At 50.8% G+C, this 16,194-nt stretch overlaps 10 protein-coding genes across 10 annotated transcripts; 7 read left to right on the top strand and 3 right to left on the bottom strand.

Moving 5' to 3' along the window:
* Positions 1 to 36: 36 nt before the first annotated feature.
* she9 (putative mitochondrion biogenesis protein (She9)) lies at positions 37 to 1,631 on the bottom strand (the record flags this gene model as incomplete). The annotated part of the gene is made up of 2 exons (XM_057064723.1): positions 37 to 902; positions 977 to 1,631. The coding sequence occupies 2 exons, from the start codon at positions 1,629 to 1,631 to the stop codon at positions 37 to 39; spliced, it is 1,521 nt and encodes a 506-aa protein (XP_056922466.1).
* A 303-nt stretch (positions 1,632 to 1,934) lies between these two features.
* Positions 1,935 to 3,022, top strand: N7503_005175 (phosphotransferase family protein; the record flags this gene model as incomplete). Its single annotated transcript, XM_057064722.1, has 2 exons — positions 1,935 to 2,197; positions 2,455 to 3,022. 2 exons carry the CDS (start codon positions 1,935 to 1,937, stop codon positions 3,020 to 3,022), a joined length of 831 nt encoding a protein of 276 aa, XP_056922465.1.
* An 802-nt stretch (positions 3,023 to 3,824) lies between these two features.
* On the bottom strand, positions 3,825 to 4,489 carry N7503_005174 (putative stress response RCI peptide; the record flags this gene model as incomplete). Its single annotated transcript, XM_057064721.1, has 2 exons — positions 4,337 to 4,489; positions 3,825 to 4,246 (listed from the first exon to the last, which is right to left on the bottom strand). Exons 1-2 carry the CDS (start codon positions 4,392 to 4,394, stop codon positions 3,825 to 3,827), a joined length of 480 nt encoding a protein of 159 aa, XP_056922464.1. The 5' UTR covers positions 4,395 to 4,489.
* A 915-nt stretch (positions 4,490 to 5,404) lies between these two features.
* N7503_005173 (SH3 domain protein) lies at positions 5,405 to 7,705 on the top strand. Its single transcript, XM_057064720.1, has 3 exons — positions 5,405 to 5,921; positions 5,982 to 6,065; positions 6,118 to 7,705. The coding sequence occupies exons 1-3, from the start codon at positions 5,830 to 5,832 to the stop codon at positions 7,520 to 7,522; spliced, it is 1,581 nt and encodes a 526-aa protein (XP_056922463.1). The 5' UTR covers positions 5,405 to 5,829; the 3' UTR covers positions 7,523 to 7,705.
* Positions 7,706 to 8,154: 449 nt separating this feature from the next.
* N7503_005172 (glutathione S-transferase family protein) lies at positions 8,155 to 9,188 on the top strand (the record flags this gene model as incomplete). Its single annotated transcript, XM_057064719.1, has 4 exons — positions 8,155 to 8,214; positions 8,282 to 8,446; positions 8,548 to 8,889; positions 8,976 to 9,188. The coding sequence occupies exons 2-4, from the start codon at positions 8,294 to 8,296 to the stop codon at positions 9,186 to 9,188; spliced, it is 708 nt and encodes a 235-aa protein (XP_056922462.1). The 5' UTR covers positions 8,155 to 8,214; positions 8,282 to 8,293.
* Positions 9,189 to 10,023: 835 nt separating this feature from the next.
* N7503_005171 (actin-binding ADF family protein) lies at positions 10,024 to 10,751 on the top strand (the record flags this gene model as incomplete). The annotated part of the gene is made up of 5 exons (XM_057064718.1): positions 10,024 to 10,029; positions 10,097 to 10,107; positions 10,168 to 10,416; positions 10,489 to 10,537; positions 10,614 to 10,751. The coding sequence occupies 5 exons, from the start codon at positions 10,024 to 10,026 to the stop codon at positions 10,749 to 10,751; spliced, it is 453 nt and encodes a 150-aa protein (XP_056922461.1).
* Positions 10,752 to 11,338: 587 nt separating this feature from the next.
* N7503_005170 (uncharacterized protein) lies at positions 11,339 to 11,582 on the top strand (the record flags this gene model as incomplete). The annotated part of the gene is made up of 2 exons (XM_057064717.1): positions 11,339 to 11,382; positions 11,429 to 11,582. Coding segments are annotated over 2 exons (198 nt in total), but the record flags the coding sequence as incomplete, so codon positions are not given.
* A 42-nt stretch (positions 11,583 to 11,624) lies between these two features.
* On the top strand, positions 11,625 to 12,420 carry N7503_005169 (cytochrome c oxidase subunit IV family protein; the record flags this gene model as incomplete). The annotated part of the gene is made up of 3 exons (XM_057064716.1): positions 11,625 to 11,874; positions 12,040 to 12,233; positions 12,331 to 12,420. The coding sequence occupies 3 exons, from the start codon at positions 11,625 to 11,627 to the stop codon at positions 12,418 to 12,420; spliced, it is 534 nt and encodes a 177-aa protein (XP_056922459.1).
* Positions 12,421 to 12,433: 13 nt separating this feature from the next.
* On the bottom strand, positions 12,434 to 12,884 carry N7503_005168 (uncharacterized protein; the record flags this gene model as incomplete). Its single annotated transcript, XM_057064715.1, has 2 exons — positions 12,434 to 12,661; positions 12,759 to 12,884. 2 exons carry the CDS (start codon positions 12,882 to 12,884, stop codon positions 12,434 to 12,436), a joined length of 354 nt encoding a protein of 117 aa, XP_056922458.1.
* Positions 12,885 to 13,607: 723 nt separating this feature from the next.
* N7503_005167 (F1F0 ATP synthase subunit beta) lies at positions 13,608 to 15,660 on the top strand (the record flags this gene model as incomplete). The annotated part of the gene is made up of 6 exons (XM_057064714.1): positions 13,608 to 13,618; positions 13,713 to 13,882; positions 14,022 to 14,107; positions 14,172 to 14,214; positions 14,346 to 14,662; positions 14,728 to 15,660. 6 exons carry the CDS (start codon positions 13,608 to 13,610, stop codon positions 15,658 to 15,660), a joined length of 1,560 nt encoding a protein of 519 aa, XP_056922457.1.
* Positions 15,661 to 16,194: the final 534 nt, after the last annotated feature.

The raw sequence follows: 16,194 nt of genomic DNA, 5'->3' as shown, positions 1-16,194 counted from the left end.
TATGTTCGCCATGTACAAAATGGACAAGCCACATTTTTACCGAGGTCTGACCAAAGCAAAAAGAAGACTCATCACGACCGCACCAGCTGCGGCGCTCTGCACGGCAGCCACAGTAAGGTCGCGCTGGGTAATAGCAACGCTGCGATCACTGAGGAGCTCATTCAGAGTCTGCTTCCAATATTCAAGAGAGAGAGGGGAATGGGAGTTTCCAACAAGGCGGGAGTAAAGGGATTGAGAAGCGTCATCAGAGGGTGAAATAGCCTCCACCAAAGCCTCATTCTGAGCCTGAGTCTCAACAGCAACAGCCTCGGCACCCTCGCTGATAGGCGAATCGGCCGTAGCAGCAACGGCAGCCACAACAGAGTCTTCAACCGGAGAATCAATAACCTTCTCCAGCTCCGAAGCCGCAATAGGACCTCCAACAAGAGCAGCTTGGTTGATAGCCTTCTCCTTCTCCAAAGCCTCGACGACCTTATCCTCGAAACCCTTCACCAGCCGGCGCCGGCGCCAAGGCTCCACGAGGATCTGGAAGATCAGGAATAGTAGAACATTCATACCCATCAATCCCCATGTTCCCCATGTGGACATGCGACGGATCTTGTCTGACCATACCTGTTCCTCGTGATAACGGGAAAGAATGCTCCTGCTCAGCTGGGCAGCTGCTTCTTCGGCTTCACGTTCAGCATGCGATAGTGCCTCCTGCGTCTCTGTCTCGGCCACTTCGTTGGTATGATCATTGCGGTAGAGAAGGGTGAAGCGCTCCAGATCGGTAGGAGACCAGGCATGCTTGCGCTGGAGGAGCTCGTTCACTTCGCGCTGCGAGGTGGAGCGGTTATTGATAGCAGCGGTGTAGGCGTCTTTAGCTTCCCGAACATGTGCGCGAGCTGCGCGAAGGCGGTTTTCTATACACCGAAAAGCAATTAGTCTCTTGATCGGTATCTCTTTTCATCTCCTCTGCACGGTGCTATCAGCTTACCTTGGTTGTGGATCTCCTTCTTAAGTGCCTCGATACCCGAGTAGCCGGTAAGATCATTCAGTCGCTGTCCAGCTACAAAAACATTGGACTGGAGATTGTCCATCATTCCCGTAAACTGCTTTGATAGCTTCGACCGCCGGCTTTCAAGGTAGGAGGGGAGACCTCCGCTCTTTGCGTCTGGGTTTGGCTTTTGCTCTTGTCCGGACTGTTCGTCCCTCTCCCTCTTCTGCTCCTCTGCAAGGTGATCTAGAAGTCCGCGCTCGGTCCCCTTTATCGTGGACTCTTCCACCAGCCGATCAAGCTCCGCTGCAGACAAGTTTGCTGCACGAGAGCTCCCCGCACCCGCCTCCGACGGAAAAGCAGCCTCGGATGCATCTGCGTCCTTGGTGGCCTTAGCCACGCCCTCGGAGTCTAAGCTGCTCTGTTCCTTGTTCTTCTCATTAAACGCATCGTAGGTGCTAGAACGTTGGCGAAATTGACATTGTAAACAGGCTGAGAAGGTCCGTACTGTCGGTCTAGCGGGAGCAGGGCCCGGAGGTGTCGGGCGGTAATTGAGCCGCGCTGGTCGAGCTGTGATACGGGATATGTGGATACTGGTTCTGAGTGATTGCCGGAAGAGCAATGGCATGGACTGCATGGCCGGGACTGAGGCCATGGGCCAGGAGTGGTGGGTTGGGAGTATGACCTGGAGGATTCCGGCAACGGAGAGGTACGCTCAGAGCGGGAATCGATTTGCTGCTTATCAGATGGTTCTGACCGCTTTATTGCCCGTATAGTATACAAAGCCCCCAGGCTTGATGTGGCCTTTGGTGTTCGTTCACTTGCATAATGTGAGCTATCTTCGTGTTTTTCAGGGCTGTCTCATCTGAGGCTCGACCTTAATTTTACAATCTTTGTCAATTCCAACTATCTCTTGACATGAACTCCCGCTTCCCTACAAATATATATACGCCGCACTATGCACCAAGCTTCCACCTCAACAGCTAACCATCCCCCAGACCATGTCGTATACACACTGGAAGGCACAATCAATGACTTCTTTGCTTCGCACATTTCCATCAGAAGACAAGAGTGCGATGAATTTGCAGCCTCTTTATACGGAGATCCAGTCAACGCCATGCCCATACAGGGCTGTTTCAGCTACACCGTCATAGCTGGACATAAGCAATCCAAGATTGTTCAATTCCGCGCTGTGGACTCAGATATTGATATGAATATCTTGTAACTAGCTCACCGAGTCTTTGGACAGCACCTTGTACCAGCATGTACTTTCCACGGCCAACTTGGCACCTCAGCACCGCTCTCCATCTATTCACTGGAAAAGCTTTCAGGTGATACATTCTTCTCGATACTCCGAGTACATGAAAGCGTCTGGAACACAGCCAGGACCAGGGCTAAGTCCCTATAATACCATATTGGACTTTGCTTTGTGAGTGGAACCTCATACTAATCTGATCCCGATTAACTTTTGATTCTAGGTTCTTCGCAGCGGCGTGGAAGGCACGACAGGTTATCGGTCCATATGCCGCCCAAGGAATTCATGCCAACTATCAGGAAAGATTCAAGCTTCTATCTCAAGTCTTGCCTTCCCGCTACCAGCAGAATTTGGAGATGGTCCGTAGAGGTCTCAGCCTGCTTTTCATGCCAACGTATCCAATGGTGCTGAGTCACGGTGACCTTCCTGGAACGAACGTCCTTGTAGATCCCAGCACCGGTCACCTTACTGGTGTTATTGACTGGGCCGAGGCGCAGATTTGTCCACTTGGAATGTCTCAATGGGGGCTCGAAAATATCCTAGGTACTATGGACTCGACGGGGTGGCATTACCATCCTGATCACGAAGCTCTCAGGATTCTGTTCTGGAAACGGTTTGAGGAAGCTGTTGGAGGGGTTTCGAAAAGCGATAAAACGACTATTAAGGTTGCAAGAATGGCTGGGTTGTTTCTTCGGTATGGCTTTAACTGGCAAATTGGAGGACGGAATCTTGTCGATGACGGAACCTCATCTTTCAAGTATCTCGATGCATTTTGTGCAACGTGGAGCTAGTCACTGACCATGAGCCTGTCTGTTCCAATACGACTCTTTATGTATATCTATCTAGGTGCACGTGTAGAGCCTTCGTTCGGTATTCTCATGTATCTAGTACTGGCGGGTTCAGATTCATGATCGGAAATCTTAAGGCTCTGAGATTCTCATGGTCCTTTGTTCCTCGCTTCAAATATTTTGGGGTCCATATTCATACCCTGAGGCTTAGCTCTAGATGTAAGCCGTACAAAATGCAGTCATCTGCTCCAAGTATAAGTGCATATAGCTCTAGGGTTACAGACTCCCAGATGATCAACATTCATGGGTTCCAGAGTGGTATTATGCATGCATGTGCATGTGATATCGGACACAAGCATGGATATGTCCAACTTTGAAACATTTGAAAGGAGACGCATCCCTTCACCTGATATCAAATGAAGTTTTCGCTCCCTTCAATTCCATATTTATTGTCCACAAGCCCGGAGAGGGGACTATACAGGTGGGCATCACCCTTTATTCACGGAGGACTAAGTATTTCGTCCAAAAAAACGAGGTCGCGGTGCTTGAATATAGGTATATTGTGATAGTAGAGAAAAGCGACAAGTAAAAGACCGGGAAAGTAGCCAAATCTTAATGACAATAATGATAACAATGAGTTCCAAAACTACAATAAAGTATTTCCTTCGTAAACGTCATAACAATCCTAGTCTCGAGAGTAATTGCAGGGCTCCCTAAAGGCAAAGGTATCCAAAGGTATCAGGGAAAAATAATGGAGTATGGACGATAGCCACACATCTGTTCATTCGCGCCGTTTTTCGTCCCTCTAATCCTGGGTCTGGATCTTGTGGTCACCCTGGACAGCCTCAGCATAGGTTGGTGGTGGTCGCGACTCAGCCTGTGGTTGTGCGCTGCTACTCCCAGCATTTCCCTCTTGATGATTATTTTGCGGCTTGCGCTGGGCTTTCTGGGGAGCTTGGTGCGCTGGGTCTGTGGTGCCGTAGGACCGCTGCGGTGGACCGCGGGGAGGCTGGTGTGAGACATAGTAGTAGGTCACTTGACCATTCTCCAGATCCCGACGCTGGCTGGAGCCGCCAGGGATGGGCTCATAGCCAACATCATCATAGTCTGGCTCTGGGTACTTAAGGATGATATACCAGGCGTGGATGAGACCGGGGAGGAAGCCGAGCAGGCAGAGGGCGATATTGATGAGGGAGTCTGCAGTGCAAATACCTGCCTTGACCCACACTAGAATTGGACACATAGGTTGTCAGTTCACATTTTTGTTTTTCTTTCTGCTTTTCGACTGGATCAGTCGCAAGGGAGTGGGGGTCTTACCGGCAATAGGCGGGAAAAAGACGGCCAAAATGGCCAAGAAGACATCGGAGCTACACATGGCTCCAGGTGGTTATGATCTATCCCTGACGGACGCTGGAAGGTGGCGTAAAAGAAGTTAAGGTCGAGGTCGAGGTTGAGAGAGAGGAAAAGCTTATCATGCTTTGATGGTCGGAAGATCAGTGAATGATGCAGGTGATATGGCAGCCTGGAATCAGATGACGTTGATCACATGACATTCCCGCCCATGGTTGGGGCTGTGGACACCTGAGGTTATTCGGCGATTGGACCACGCGAGTCTAAGGTTGGATACATCTCATTTCTGTTCTCGAGATAAATTGTCCTATTCTCTCTATCCACTCTTCTGTCTGATATGTATTTGCAGTGCTCAAATGTAAACTAAGGTTCGGACTCGTCGCATGCGCCAAAGCGGGGGTTCCAGGGTCTACGTATAATCCATGGTACTGGTACTTAACATAAAGAGATTGTTATTTATGTAGTGAAGTACCAGTACTTAATCCTTCCCCCCAACAGGAAGTGGCTGTGGCTGTCCCTCGCAGAGCTTACGTCGGTCCGCACAGTTCGCATGCATGATGCAAGGTCTTCGGAAAATTAACCAACTTTACAAAAAGAGCCCAAAGCAAAGAATTTTGCGCGGGAGGAAGAGATAGCGATCGGCGGGTCAACGGGTCCCAAGCGAGACCGACAGTGGAGGAATGCTGACCACGCCAGGTACAGACGGGACTAGATACGATTCGAACAGGAACTGCGGAGTTCTGGCACCAATCAACATATGTCTCAAGTCTCCAGTGAGATTTTGTGCCCCAATTTGAGACCCCAAAAAAAGAGACTCGTATAGTATACGGAGTCGGTACAGATAGTAAACAAAGCGATACGCCAGCCCCTTTTCCTCACTAGCAAAAGGATGTTAGCTTGCCCTGTTCTGGTATAGATGCCCAGTAATTATTGTAAATAGCGAGACGCTGGGGATTGATTTAATTCCACGCTAAACTACAAACGAAGCTCTCGGGGCTTTCCCGTTTCATCCAGTTCGTCTCATGCGCCCCCTAACCGGCTCGTTTGGTCCCCAGAGAAGCCCAGACCACTCGACACCTCAGACTTCCTTTTCCTCTTCTTCTTCTCTCCATTGGCCATTACCTTTCGTTCATTTTCGCCATTCGATTCAATTCGATCTAGAGAGCACCTCCGGGGCTCGATTGATCTTTCCTTCTGCGGGTCCACGGCATCGTCCGCCCGAAATCCACTCGTTTACTCCCTCTTCATTTCGCGTTTTTCACTTTCAACCACGCAGCTCGAAGCGCCGTTCGGAGGACCTGGGGTCTATCTTGTTTCATCGCCAATAAATATAACCAAAAAAATCACCTTGCAGCCTGATATCGGAAGAGACATGCGACAGTAAATCCCGAGAGATCTTTGACACATTCCGCGGCAACTTTTTCGGGGGGACTTTCGAGGCTTGAGGATTTCTGCCCGACATGACGGGCTGTGTTTCCCTCTCAGGGTCGACTGTCTGTCCCGCTTGGAGTAGCTCTTCGGTTTCGACCAATTCAACTCAATATGCGGACTTGTGCGTGACTCAGCAGGATACCAGAGGAATGTAGGGAATATTTGCTAACAAGGTATCTAGTCCATGGATGGAAAACGTTTCGAACGTCACATCTTTCGATACTTCTCTAGCAAACTATGTCTCGTCGACCTATGTGACGTCCAAGTATGTGATTTCCTAACCAATGTCGCGAGGATCTGGCTAACAAAACGCGTAGGTTTGTCGACTCTCTAGGGTGCAAGGGTCTGAATGAGAGCGCATTGAACGACTACTACGCCCAATATACGACCAGTGTTCTCTGTAGTAGCATTATCCAGAGCTCAATTGATGACTGCGGCTTGACTTCCAGTCAATCGGATCCGGTATGCGCGGACACGTGCGCGCTTATGGCGACCAGCGAGGAGGAAATCGTCGTCAACACAGATCTATGCTCAAGTGCCGGAAAGAACTACATGTCGCAAATTCGATCCGACTTCACCATCTGCTCGTCGCCTGCAGACTCGCTGACTGGAAGCTGTGTTGAGGGAGCCACTAATGAGCCTACCAACTGTGGATTCGCCAACAACACCATCGGACTTTGCACTTACTGCGACTCAGAAAGCGATTCATGTTGCACCAGTGCGAACGCCACCACAGTCTGTAAAGACGTTACTATTCCAACCTCGACCGCATCTCTACAGCCCGTTGTGACAACCAGCTCGGCAGCTGGCGCCGGCGCTGGCGCTGGCAATGGACTATCCGGGGGCGACATTGCAGGCATTGTGGTTGGCTCGGTTGCAGGAGTGGCCATCTTGATCGCGCTGATCGCTTTACTTTTCCTCTGCCGCAGACGCCGCCGCCGTGGGTCGCAGGGTGATGCTGTTAGTCTGAACCAGCCCAACCCACAAAGAAAAGGTGTTGCGCCGCCCATGCAGCATACGGATAGCCCGACATCGGCAACGTTTAATATGGTTCCAGGAGGCCGTGTTGCGCGCATGTCTGCCCTGCGTGAAATGCCTAGCTCTTCCCCCGCTCATTCCCGTACATCTGGTGCGATGTTCGCAGCCAAATACAGCGATACATCGGACTCGGAAGGTATGGGTGCTAGCCCGGGAGCCATGTCCAAGAGAATTCCTCCGGTGACCGGAAAGCGCCATGGCTCGCTTTCAAGTAGCTCTGCTCTGGCTGGACTGGACAGTGATAGCTCACCGCGCTCTGGAACCATTGGTCATTACTCTTCCCCTGAAGGGGTGACAAGTGGCCAGTCCGAGCAGCTATCCTATTTCCGTGACTACTACTCCCAGGATGATATCCATGCTGGTGACCAGGTGGCTGTTCTCTGGGCTTATTCACCACGGGCGGGTGACGAGTTTGAACTGGACCGGGGTGAGATGCTGAAGGTAATCGGCATCTGGGACGATGGCTGGGCCACGGGTGTTCGTATTAACGAGCGCGCCGAAGATTTTGACATGCGTCATCGTGAACAGCGTGACAGTGGTGTTTCCAATGGCTCGCATCGGCGAGGCCCGTCACCCACACCTTCTGGCGAGATCAAGGCTTTCCCCTTGGTCTGCATCTGTCTCCCGCAGCACTGGCACAAGATTATTGATGGCAGCTTGCAAGAGGAAGACGATGAGTTTTGAGCGCTAGGGAATTCTAACCCCTTGTTTCAGGCAAACTTAACGTTTTGACGACAGCGTATGCATCATTCTCTTGCGTCGTGCCAGCATTGTGCGAAGTTGTTGATGCTTTTGACTCAGGCTGGCCGAGTCCCTCCCCACCACCCCCTTTTACCTCATGACCATACTGGTTGTGTTCGATGCTCCGTGGCATGATTGTTCTTTTTTCTTCGTATTCTATATACCCCCCATTTTATGACGGTCGATCTGCTCGTCTTTTTCCTTTTATTATCTTCCCATTACTTCTCTGCTTGTGATTTGATCGATTCCTGTGGAAGCGATCGCTGGCGCAACAAGCAAGGTCATCAACCAATGCGGTCCTTGATCTTGAGCCGTCTTCTCAAATGCGTATCTAGGTCTCGATCTTGATGCGCGAGCTAGACGGTGCTGTCTACTCTGGCGGTTTCAATTTCTGAGTTTATCAAATACATATCTGCACGCATTAATGTATGTACATAATTAGACTCGAATCCCATTTCAAAAGTTGGCCTTTTAAATTTGTGTACAGTATGATCCAATGGTTCCATGGTCACTGCCAACCCCAAGTGCCGGTTTCTCCACATTCTCAATAGTTCTTATCCGTCGGGGATATCGGGATTGAATTCGCCATTGGGCTTTTACTAATCCAACCCCTCGGCATTTCGCGAATACCATAAGTAATGGCGACTTCCCAATTGTCCCCGCAATAATTTGATCTTAAGTTAAGTTTTGAATTACTTCTAGCTACCAGCCATCATGTCTGCCCCCAAGATCATCCTATACACCAACCGCCTCTGCCCATGGGCTCACCGCGCCCACATCGCGCTCAAGGAGTCCGGCCTCGACTTCGAGGAGGTCACTATTGATCTGGATACTCCCCGTGAGCCCTGGTACCTTGAGATCAACCCAGTAAGTCACTCACTATGCTACTTCGCATCGTTCAAGACTCAATGGCTGCATTGTGTACCCCGCATAGCTATACAAGAGAACTAACGCAAGCTTTCCTATAGCGCGGCCAAGTCCCCACTCTCTCCTACAACGGTACTATCATTAGAGAGTCTGGCATCATCGCCCAATTCATCGCTGATGCCCACCCCTCTAACCTTCTGCCCGCCTCCGGTCCAGCGGAGAACGCCCTCTTCCGCGCTCGCCTCTCCTTCTTCGTCGACTCTTTCTTCAGCAAAGTTGTACCCCACTTCTTCGCTAGTGTGCGCTCTGCCTCTGAAGAGGAGCGTGAATCTCACGCAGAGGCTCTTGTTGCTGCTGTTGTGAAGGAGGTTGAGCCTCTTCTTGCAGATACCGATGGCAAGGGACCGTTCTTTGGAGGAAATGAGAAGATCACACTGGCTGAGGTATGTGCTCACTTACGCAGAGATCCTATGTTTAACATATAGTGTTGCTGTTGTATAAGTTTCAGCATCGCTGACTAGCATCGCAGGTCCAATCTGGATCCTTCCAATGTCGTATCATGGGCTTCAGCAAGCCTGAGCATGGATTGGTCAGCAAGAATCTGCCTGCCCTGCTTGAGGCCCAGGCACCACGATTCAAGCGCTGGGCTGAGGCTGCTGCTCAGCAGGAGAGTGTTAACTATATGTTTGATTTGAATGCTGTTGCGAACCGGATGCGGGCTCGCTATGCACCTAAGAACTAAGCAGAAAAATAGGCACCTATTCTCTATTAATGCGCCTATACTTTCTCAACTGGGATGACATCATTGATGTTCGATTTGTAGTCCAGCTGGATATGAATCTGATGTGTTATGTTTTGTTATCTTCATAAGCAATTTTTGTTCGGCTGTAATTTGGCCTAGAATAAGTGGAGGGGCAGTGACGTGTTGGGACTATCAGTTCCATGGTCGAGTGCCCAATTCCAAATATAGCCCGCAGGGGGATATATGATATAGATGTATTCTGTGAGGCTGCCCAAGTCCACTGTAGTAGTGAATGTGGATTCCTGTACAGCATAATGTCATGCATGGCGCTCATGTCCGGTGGTGTGATCTTCGACAACCCTTCTGAATGCTGTCGGAGCTATGTGTTGGTAGAGACCGCAAAGCCTCCAGGCTGCCAGCAATCCATATGGATGCCTGATGAATAACTATAGTATATTGAGAGAAGACGTTTGAATTTAAAAGCATCATCAGCACCCACGAAATTGATTCTTTCCTAGAATTAATTGTTGAACGAAGTGCTTTGTTTATTGCCAAAAAGGGTGCCCCAGAATCACGTGCAGTCGCCCCCCCACTATCGCAACACCTGGGCAACAACCCCTCCGCCTCATCACCACCATCACCCCCATTGTCCCGTGAGTTACCCCGTTTCCTCGATCTTTTGTAAGTCTGTGCTGGTGAATTACCAAAGAGTGGATCAACACAGATTCGGAAGAACGGTCCCTTCTCTGTACCTGAAAGCTCAGCCACTGACATCGTGTGCCTACTCTAGGACCCGTCATCTCCCCTTTTTTGTCTTCTCTCATCTTCAGCAATCATGTCGGTACGTATACCAAATGAATTCCCTGCTCAAATAATTCATTCTTAATACTAACAATGTTGTTGCGCAGCTCGCATCTGGGTACGATGAAACTCGCCAATGACCCCCCGTTTCCCCTCCGTATTAACATTCGCCCCATAGAGTTTCGATCGCCGATGACTGCATCACGGAGTTTAACAACTTCCGTATGAGCCACGGCAAGACCAAGTACATCATCTTCAAGATTTCCGATGACAAGAAGACCGTCGTTATCGACAGCATTGGCAAGGAGCAGGACTACGAGGTCTTCCGCACTGCGCTTGAGAACTGCAAGAATGACGCCGGCAAGCCCATGCCCCGTTACGCTGTCTACGATGTCGAGTACGACCTTGGTAGCGGTGAGGGCAAGCGGTAATTTCCCCTTTACTTGCATGGAATTTGTCTCTTAAACAGCTCGCTGACCTTTGCTTTCCTCGTGTTTAGGAGCAAGATCATCTTCATCTCCTGGGTCCCCTCTGAAACCCCCACTCTGGTATGTCAACGAATTCCCGTTATTACGATGAACATCATGGACATCTACACAGAATCACCGGCTAATGTTTCAACAGTGGTCTATGATCTACGCCTCCACCCGTGAGAACCTCAAGAACGCCCTCAACATCGCCAGCTCCATCCACGCTGATGACAAGGGCGATATCGAGTGGAAGACTGTCCTCTCCGAGGCCAGCGGTGGTAAGGCTAAATAAATGGTACCGGCTGGGTCCGGACCATGCGATCGATAGGGATTCCAGTTGAACCCGGGATGCGCCACGGCACGATCAATCCATAAACCCTTTTTTTTTTTTTTCTCTGCACAATCCTCGTCATTCTCCTAGTTGCAATGCAAAGACCGTTACGACTTGGCCACTTTTTCTTTGCTTCTCTTATCTGCGGGACATGATTGTCATTTCTTTTTTGAATCTCTTGAGCGGTTTCTATGGCTGCTGACATGGCGGTTGTTTGAACTGAGCTTTGCTGCCTGTGGTATAGAGAGAAGGCGGGTGGCAATGGGCTGAAAATTCGATGTTTCGGGTGGTTTTGTTGTAGAGTATTCAGGCAATCTGACCACCAGTTCTATTCTTATCTGATTTTTCTGGTATCGTAAGATATATGGTGTTAGTAGGCAAGGTGTTAAACGGAGTAGAAGTCTGATGCGACCGGAAGATCATATATAATGCCTATGAGTGGTACTTGGCATTAGACATAACAAACAGAAGATAGTATCAAGTACCTTAGATTAAAAGATTTCGAAGGTTTCAGAGCTAATTACTGACATGATCCTTGACTATCCTAGAGTGATGAGCGAATGAGCCCGTCCGTCTTTAATCAGCCGACCGGGTGTGGCCGCGACGGCCCAATCAGAAGCCAGCTAAACCCAGAACAGCGCTAGTCCGGATTCTCGTCTTTCCACCTCAAACCACAAGAACAACTTCAGTCCTTCGCCCAACCCACACCACCCCTCCACTCACTTCCCCAGTCGAGTCTCCCGCGGTCCCAGACTCACCCGACCCCGGTATATCACTTCCAATACCCATTGACCCATTTTCGACGTGGTGCTACCACCTCCCACCTTCCGCACAATGTTTCTTCGCTCTCTCGCTCGCGCCGTCCCTCGCGGCCAGGCTCCCATCCGCGCTGCCCCCATTGCCTCCCTGAACGCTATGCAGGCTCGCTTTGCTTCCGACCATGCCATCGCCAACCCCACTCTCGCCAGCATTGAGAAGCGCTGGGAGGGCATGCCCCCTCAGGAGCAGGCCGAGCTCTGGATGTCCCTCCGCGACCGCATGAAGGTTGACTGGCACCAGATGACCCTCCAGGAGAAGAAGGCCGGTACGTACTGTCTTGCGAACACCTTAGATCGAGTTTTTTCATCGATTGCCATCAATCCTGCGACTTCCGAGGGAGGGACCTCACCTCCCGGTTTTACCCCCGACATCATACGACTTTTTATATACGCTTATAAAATGCTTCAATACTGATTGTCATCATCAATAGCTTACTGGATTGCTTTCGGTCCCCACGGACCCCGTGCCCAGACCCCCAAGGGTGAGGGCTGGAAGATCCTCTTCAAGGTCACCCAGCTGACCCTCGTCTCCTTCGCTCTCTTCTACGCCATCCACCTCTTCGCCAAGCCCCAGCCCAAGACCATGTCCAAGGAGTGGCAGGAGGCCTCCAACGAGTACGCTCTGGTATGTATAGCACTTCCTTCTGCGGGTACTTGGTCATACGACCGAGATCTGATCTCACATGCCGATCGGGCGCTGACATTTGCTTCCTTTTTTCTAGTCCGAGAACATGAACCCCATCCACGGTATCAGCAAGCCTGGTTACGAGGGCAAGGGCTTCGTCCAGAGCCCCCCCGCTGAGAAGTCATAAATGGGCTCATAGCCTAATCGAGGATGAATGATGTTCGGATATCAGCGTCGGACGGGGCACACGAAACCCATACTCTAGAGGCGTTGGTATCTAGAGCTGCGGCTCTCATGATGCTAGCGATTGTCTCCTCGATGGATGACACGCTTGCTCTCCCGGCGTCGAACTGAGCTTGTTCACCTAATTTTTTGTTTTGTCGTTTTGGTCGACCAGCATCTGAAAATGCGTGTATTCCGTACTTGTGCTATAATCAATGTATCTCTTTTGTAGCCATAGAGAAATATGTTGGATTTTTCTTTCTATTAGACTTCTATTTAGCTGTTTCCCCATGTCGCATTGACCTGTTGGCCCCAATGCATCTCTAAGGTCAAGGCGTTGGGCGGCCGGAGTGTTTCGGAACCTGCAGAGCTGGTGCGGAGAACCCCTGTCCATGTCTGCCGTCTGAGCCATTGCGGTTTGTCTAGCATGATGATCGGGGGGAAAATGATGTGGAAAATTGAAGGTGAATATGAACTATAATTCCAATAGCTGTTTATGTGCTATCAATCAAATATAATAGGTGGTGGTGACTTCGTAAGGTCCTCTCATACCATTCGGAACAGAGTGGGTGAGGGCTCCGGGACTACACGTCAGAGATTTCCACCGGGGAAGCTCCTGCAGGGGGAAGAGCTTGTTGGGAGAGCAACCACAGGTGAGTGATCAATGAATTAATTTTATAAAGTGGTAGAATATTTATACAAATTTATGTTCGGAACTATATAAGCTCTATATGAGAATCTTAGGCTATTTAGTTTACTCCAGAGCAAGCTTGACCCTGCTTTCGGATGCCAAGCCGGCGGATGCAAAGTGTGCGAATACCCTAGCAACGGGGCAGCGGAAGAGGACAGAAGTAGACTAAACAACCCATCACAACCAAGCAAGATGGGAGTCATTCCATAGGTTAAATTGTAAGCAAATTAAAGATCATAAAAGTAGAAGAATGTACCGGGGGATGCTCAGCTGTAAGTACAACAAGCACCTCCGTTGTCGGTTCATCACGGGACCATCGGCAAAACCGCCCCGGAAAGGCTAAGGGCGCCCAGTTCCCGTGCGAGTCCACCAAACCTCTTCCCATTCCTCTTCTTCCCTCTTTTCCTCCATCCACACCCTTCACATCCTTTAATACCACCTCGCTCTTCAACACCTTCATAATGTTCAAGAGGTATGTCCACGCCAAATTCGATTCCCCATTCATCACCCGCGACCATTTTTTCGTCAACATAGCAAATTTTCGTCCCCTAACTCGCGTTTCTTAGCGGTCTCGCCCGGACCTTCGGGAGGGCTGCCTATGCCCGGCCGACCCCCGTCGCCCGCGCTCTCCAGCCTCTCCGCTCCAATGCCCTGCCTGCCCTGTCTGCCCGTTACGCCAGCTCGGATTCCGTTCTCTCCGGAAAGGTTCACCAGGTCATTGGTGCCGTCGTTGACGGTACGTGTCGACTCCCTGGATGGATCGGTGGCATCGCGAAAATCTTTTTCCTGGGCCCCAATCCATCCCTAAATCCATCGCAATCGATCTCAATCGTCTCTCCTGATCATCGACTGACTTGCTACGTGCGATTCAACAGTGAAGTTCGAGGGTGACAAGCTCCCTGCCATTCTTAACGCCATTACCACCACCAACAACGGCCAGAAGCTTGTTCTGGAGGTTGCTGTACGTGCTTCGTGATTGGTTCAGCCCCCTTCGACTATTCCTTGATATTAACGATTACCTATAGCAACATCTTGGTGAGAATGTCGTCCGTACCATTGCCATGGACGGTAAGCTTACCCCTTCCACTTTGCCATATCCCCTGTTGGGCCGGTGTGTTGTCCCTTTTCACCCGAAAGGGGGACCCACACCCGCCCGGCCCGACAACTTCATCTCGAGCGCATCACTAACGCCTTCTTAGGTACTGAGGGTCTCTCCCGTGGTGTTGCCGCTCAGGACACCGGTGCCCCCATCAAGGTCCCCGTCGGTGCCGGCACCCTTGGCCGTATCATCAACGTTACTGGTGACCCCATTGACGAGCGTGGTCCCGTTAAGGCCACCAAGTTCAACCCCATTCACGCCGAGCCTCCTCTCTTCGTTGAGCAGTCCACCTCCGCTGAGATTCTGGTTACTGGTATTAAGGTCGTCGATCTGCTTGCCCCCTACGCCCGTGGTGGTAAGATTGGTCTGTTCGGTGGTGCCGGTGTCGGTAAGACTGTGTTCATTCAGGAGTTGATTGTGAGTTTGCCTTGTTCCAATCCCAATAAACAATAGAAATGGGCTATATACTAATCCTGCTCTAGAACAACATTGCCAAGGCCCACGGTGGTTACTCTGTCTTCTGTGGTGTCGGTGAGCGTACCCGTGAGGGTAACGATCTGTACCACGAGATGCAGGAGACTGGTGTCATCAACCTTGAGGGTGACTCCAAGGTCGCTCTGGTCTTCGGTCAGATGAACGAGCCCCCAGGTGCCCGTGCCCGTGTTGCCCTTACCGGTCTCACCATTGCCGAGTACTTCCGTGACGAGGAGGGTCAGGATGTGCTGCTCTTCATTGACAACATTTTCCGTTTCACCCAGGCCGGTTCCGAGGTGTCTGCCCTGCTCGGTCGTATTCCCTCCGCTGTCGGTTACCAGCCCACTCTGGCCGTCGACATGGGTGGTATGCAGGAGCGTATTACCACCACCCAGAAGGGTTCCATTACCTCCGTCCAGGCCGTCTACGTGCCCGCTGACGATTTGACTGATCCCGCCCCCGCTACCACCTTCGCTCACTTGGACGCCACCACTGTCCTGTCCCGTGGTATCTCCGAGTTGGGTATCTACCCCGCTGTCGACCCTCTCGACTCCAAGTCCCGTATGCTCGACCCCCGTATCATCGGTGACGAGCACTACAACACCGCCACCCGTGTCCAGCAGATGCTCCAGGAGTACAAGTCTCTCCAGGATATCATTGCCATTCTCGGTATGGACGAGTTGTCTGAGGCTGATAAGCTCACTGTCGAGCGTGCCCGTAAGCTCCAGCGTTTCCTGTCCCAGCCCTTCGCTGTCGCTCAGGTCTTCACTGGTATCGAGGGTCAGCTCGTTGACCTGAAGGACACCATTGCCTCCTTCAAGGCCATCATCGGTGGTGAGGGTGACGATCTCCCTGAGAACGCCTTCTACATGGTTGGTGACTTCCAGTCTGCCCGTGCTAAGGGTGAGAAGATTCTGGCTGAGCTTGAGAGCTCTGCTTAGATGTAATCCTATCATTTGTCTAGCTAGCGGCGTCTTCAACCTCTTCTCCTACCCCCCTTCAAACCCTCGCGCCATCTTCTAGCAAATTCTGTTTTATTTTTTCCCTTGGTCTCAATTTTCTCCTGCTATCCTCCTGTGGTCCGGAATTTTCCTTTGTTCGAACTTCTCTTGGTCACTGTGCCTCCTCCCATTCGACATCATCTTCCCTTCGGATGCGTGTATAATACTCGATCTAAAAGTGAAACAGAACCCCCAACAAGGGAATTTGATTGTCGATTTGTCTCGATTCGATTTCCCGAGGGGATTCCGTCTGATGTCGTTTGGGAGTCATGTCGCTTGTGTTTGAATTGCTTCGTTCTAGACTTCCCGTATGTTGTCCTGGAGACGGGACGACTAAAGTTGGTCTGCCCCACAAAAGGGGATTGGATCTGGACCTGGAGGATTCTTTTGAAAAAGATCGATCGGAAAATACGAGACGGTTGTTGCCGAAGAAGGGGAAAGGTCTTTTGGGGGCGTGGAGTGAAGTTGAAACGT

The sequence above is a fragment of the Penicillium pulvis genome (genome assembly GCF_028828015.1).
Source record: "Penicillium pulvis strain IBT 33274 chromosome Unknown contig_23_segment0_segment0, whole genome shotgun sequence".
Classification (NCBI taxonomy): Eukaryota; Fungi; Ascomycota; class Eurotiomycetes; order Eurotiales; family Aspergillaceae; genus Penicillium; species Penicillium pulvis.
The sequence above is the reverse complement of the archived record's forward strand: the minus strand, read 5'-3'. Positions and strand labels throughout refer to the sequence as shown.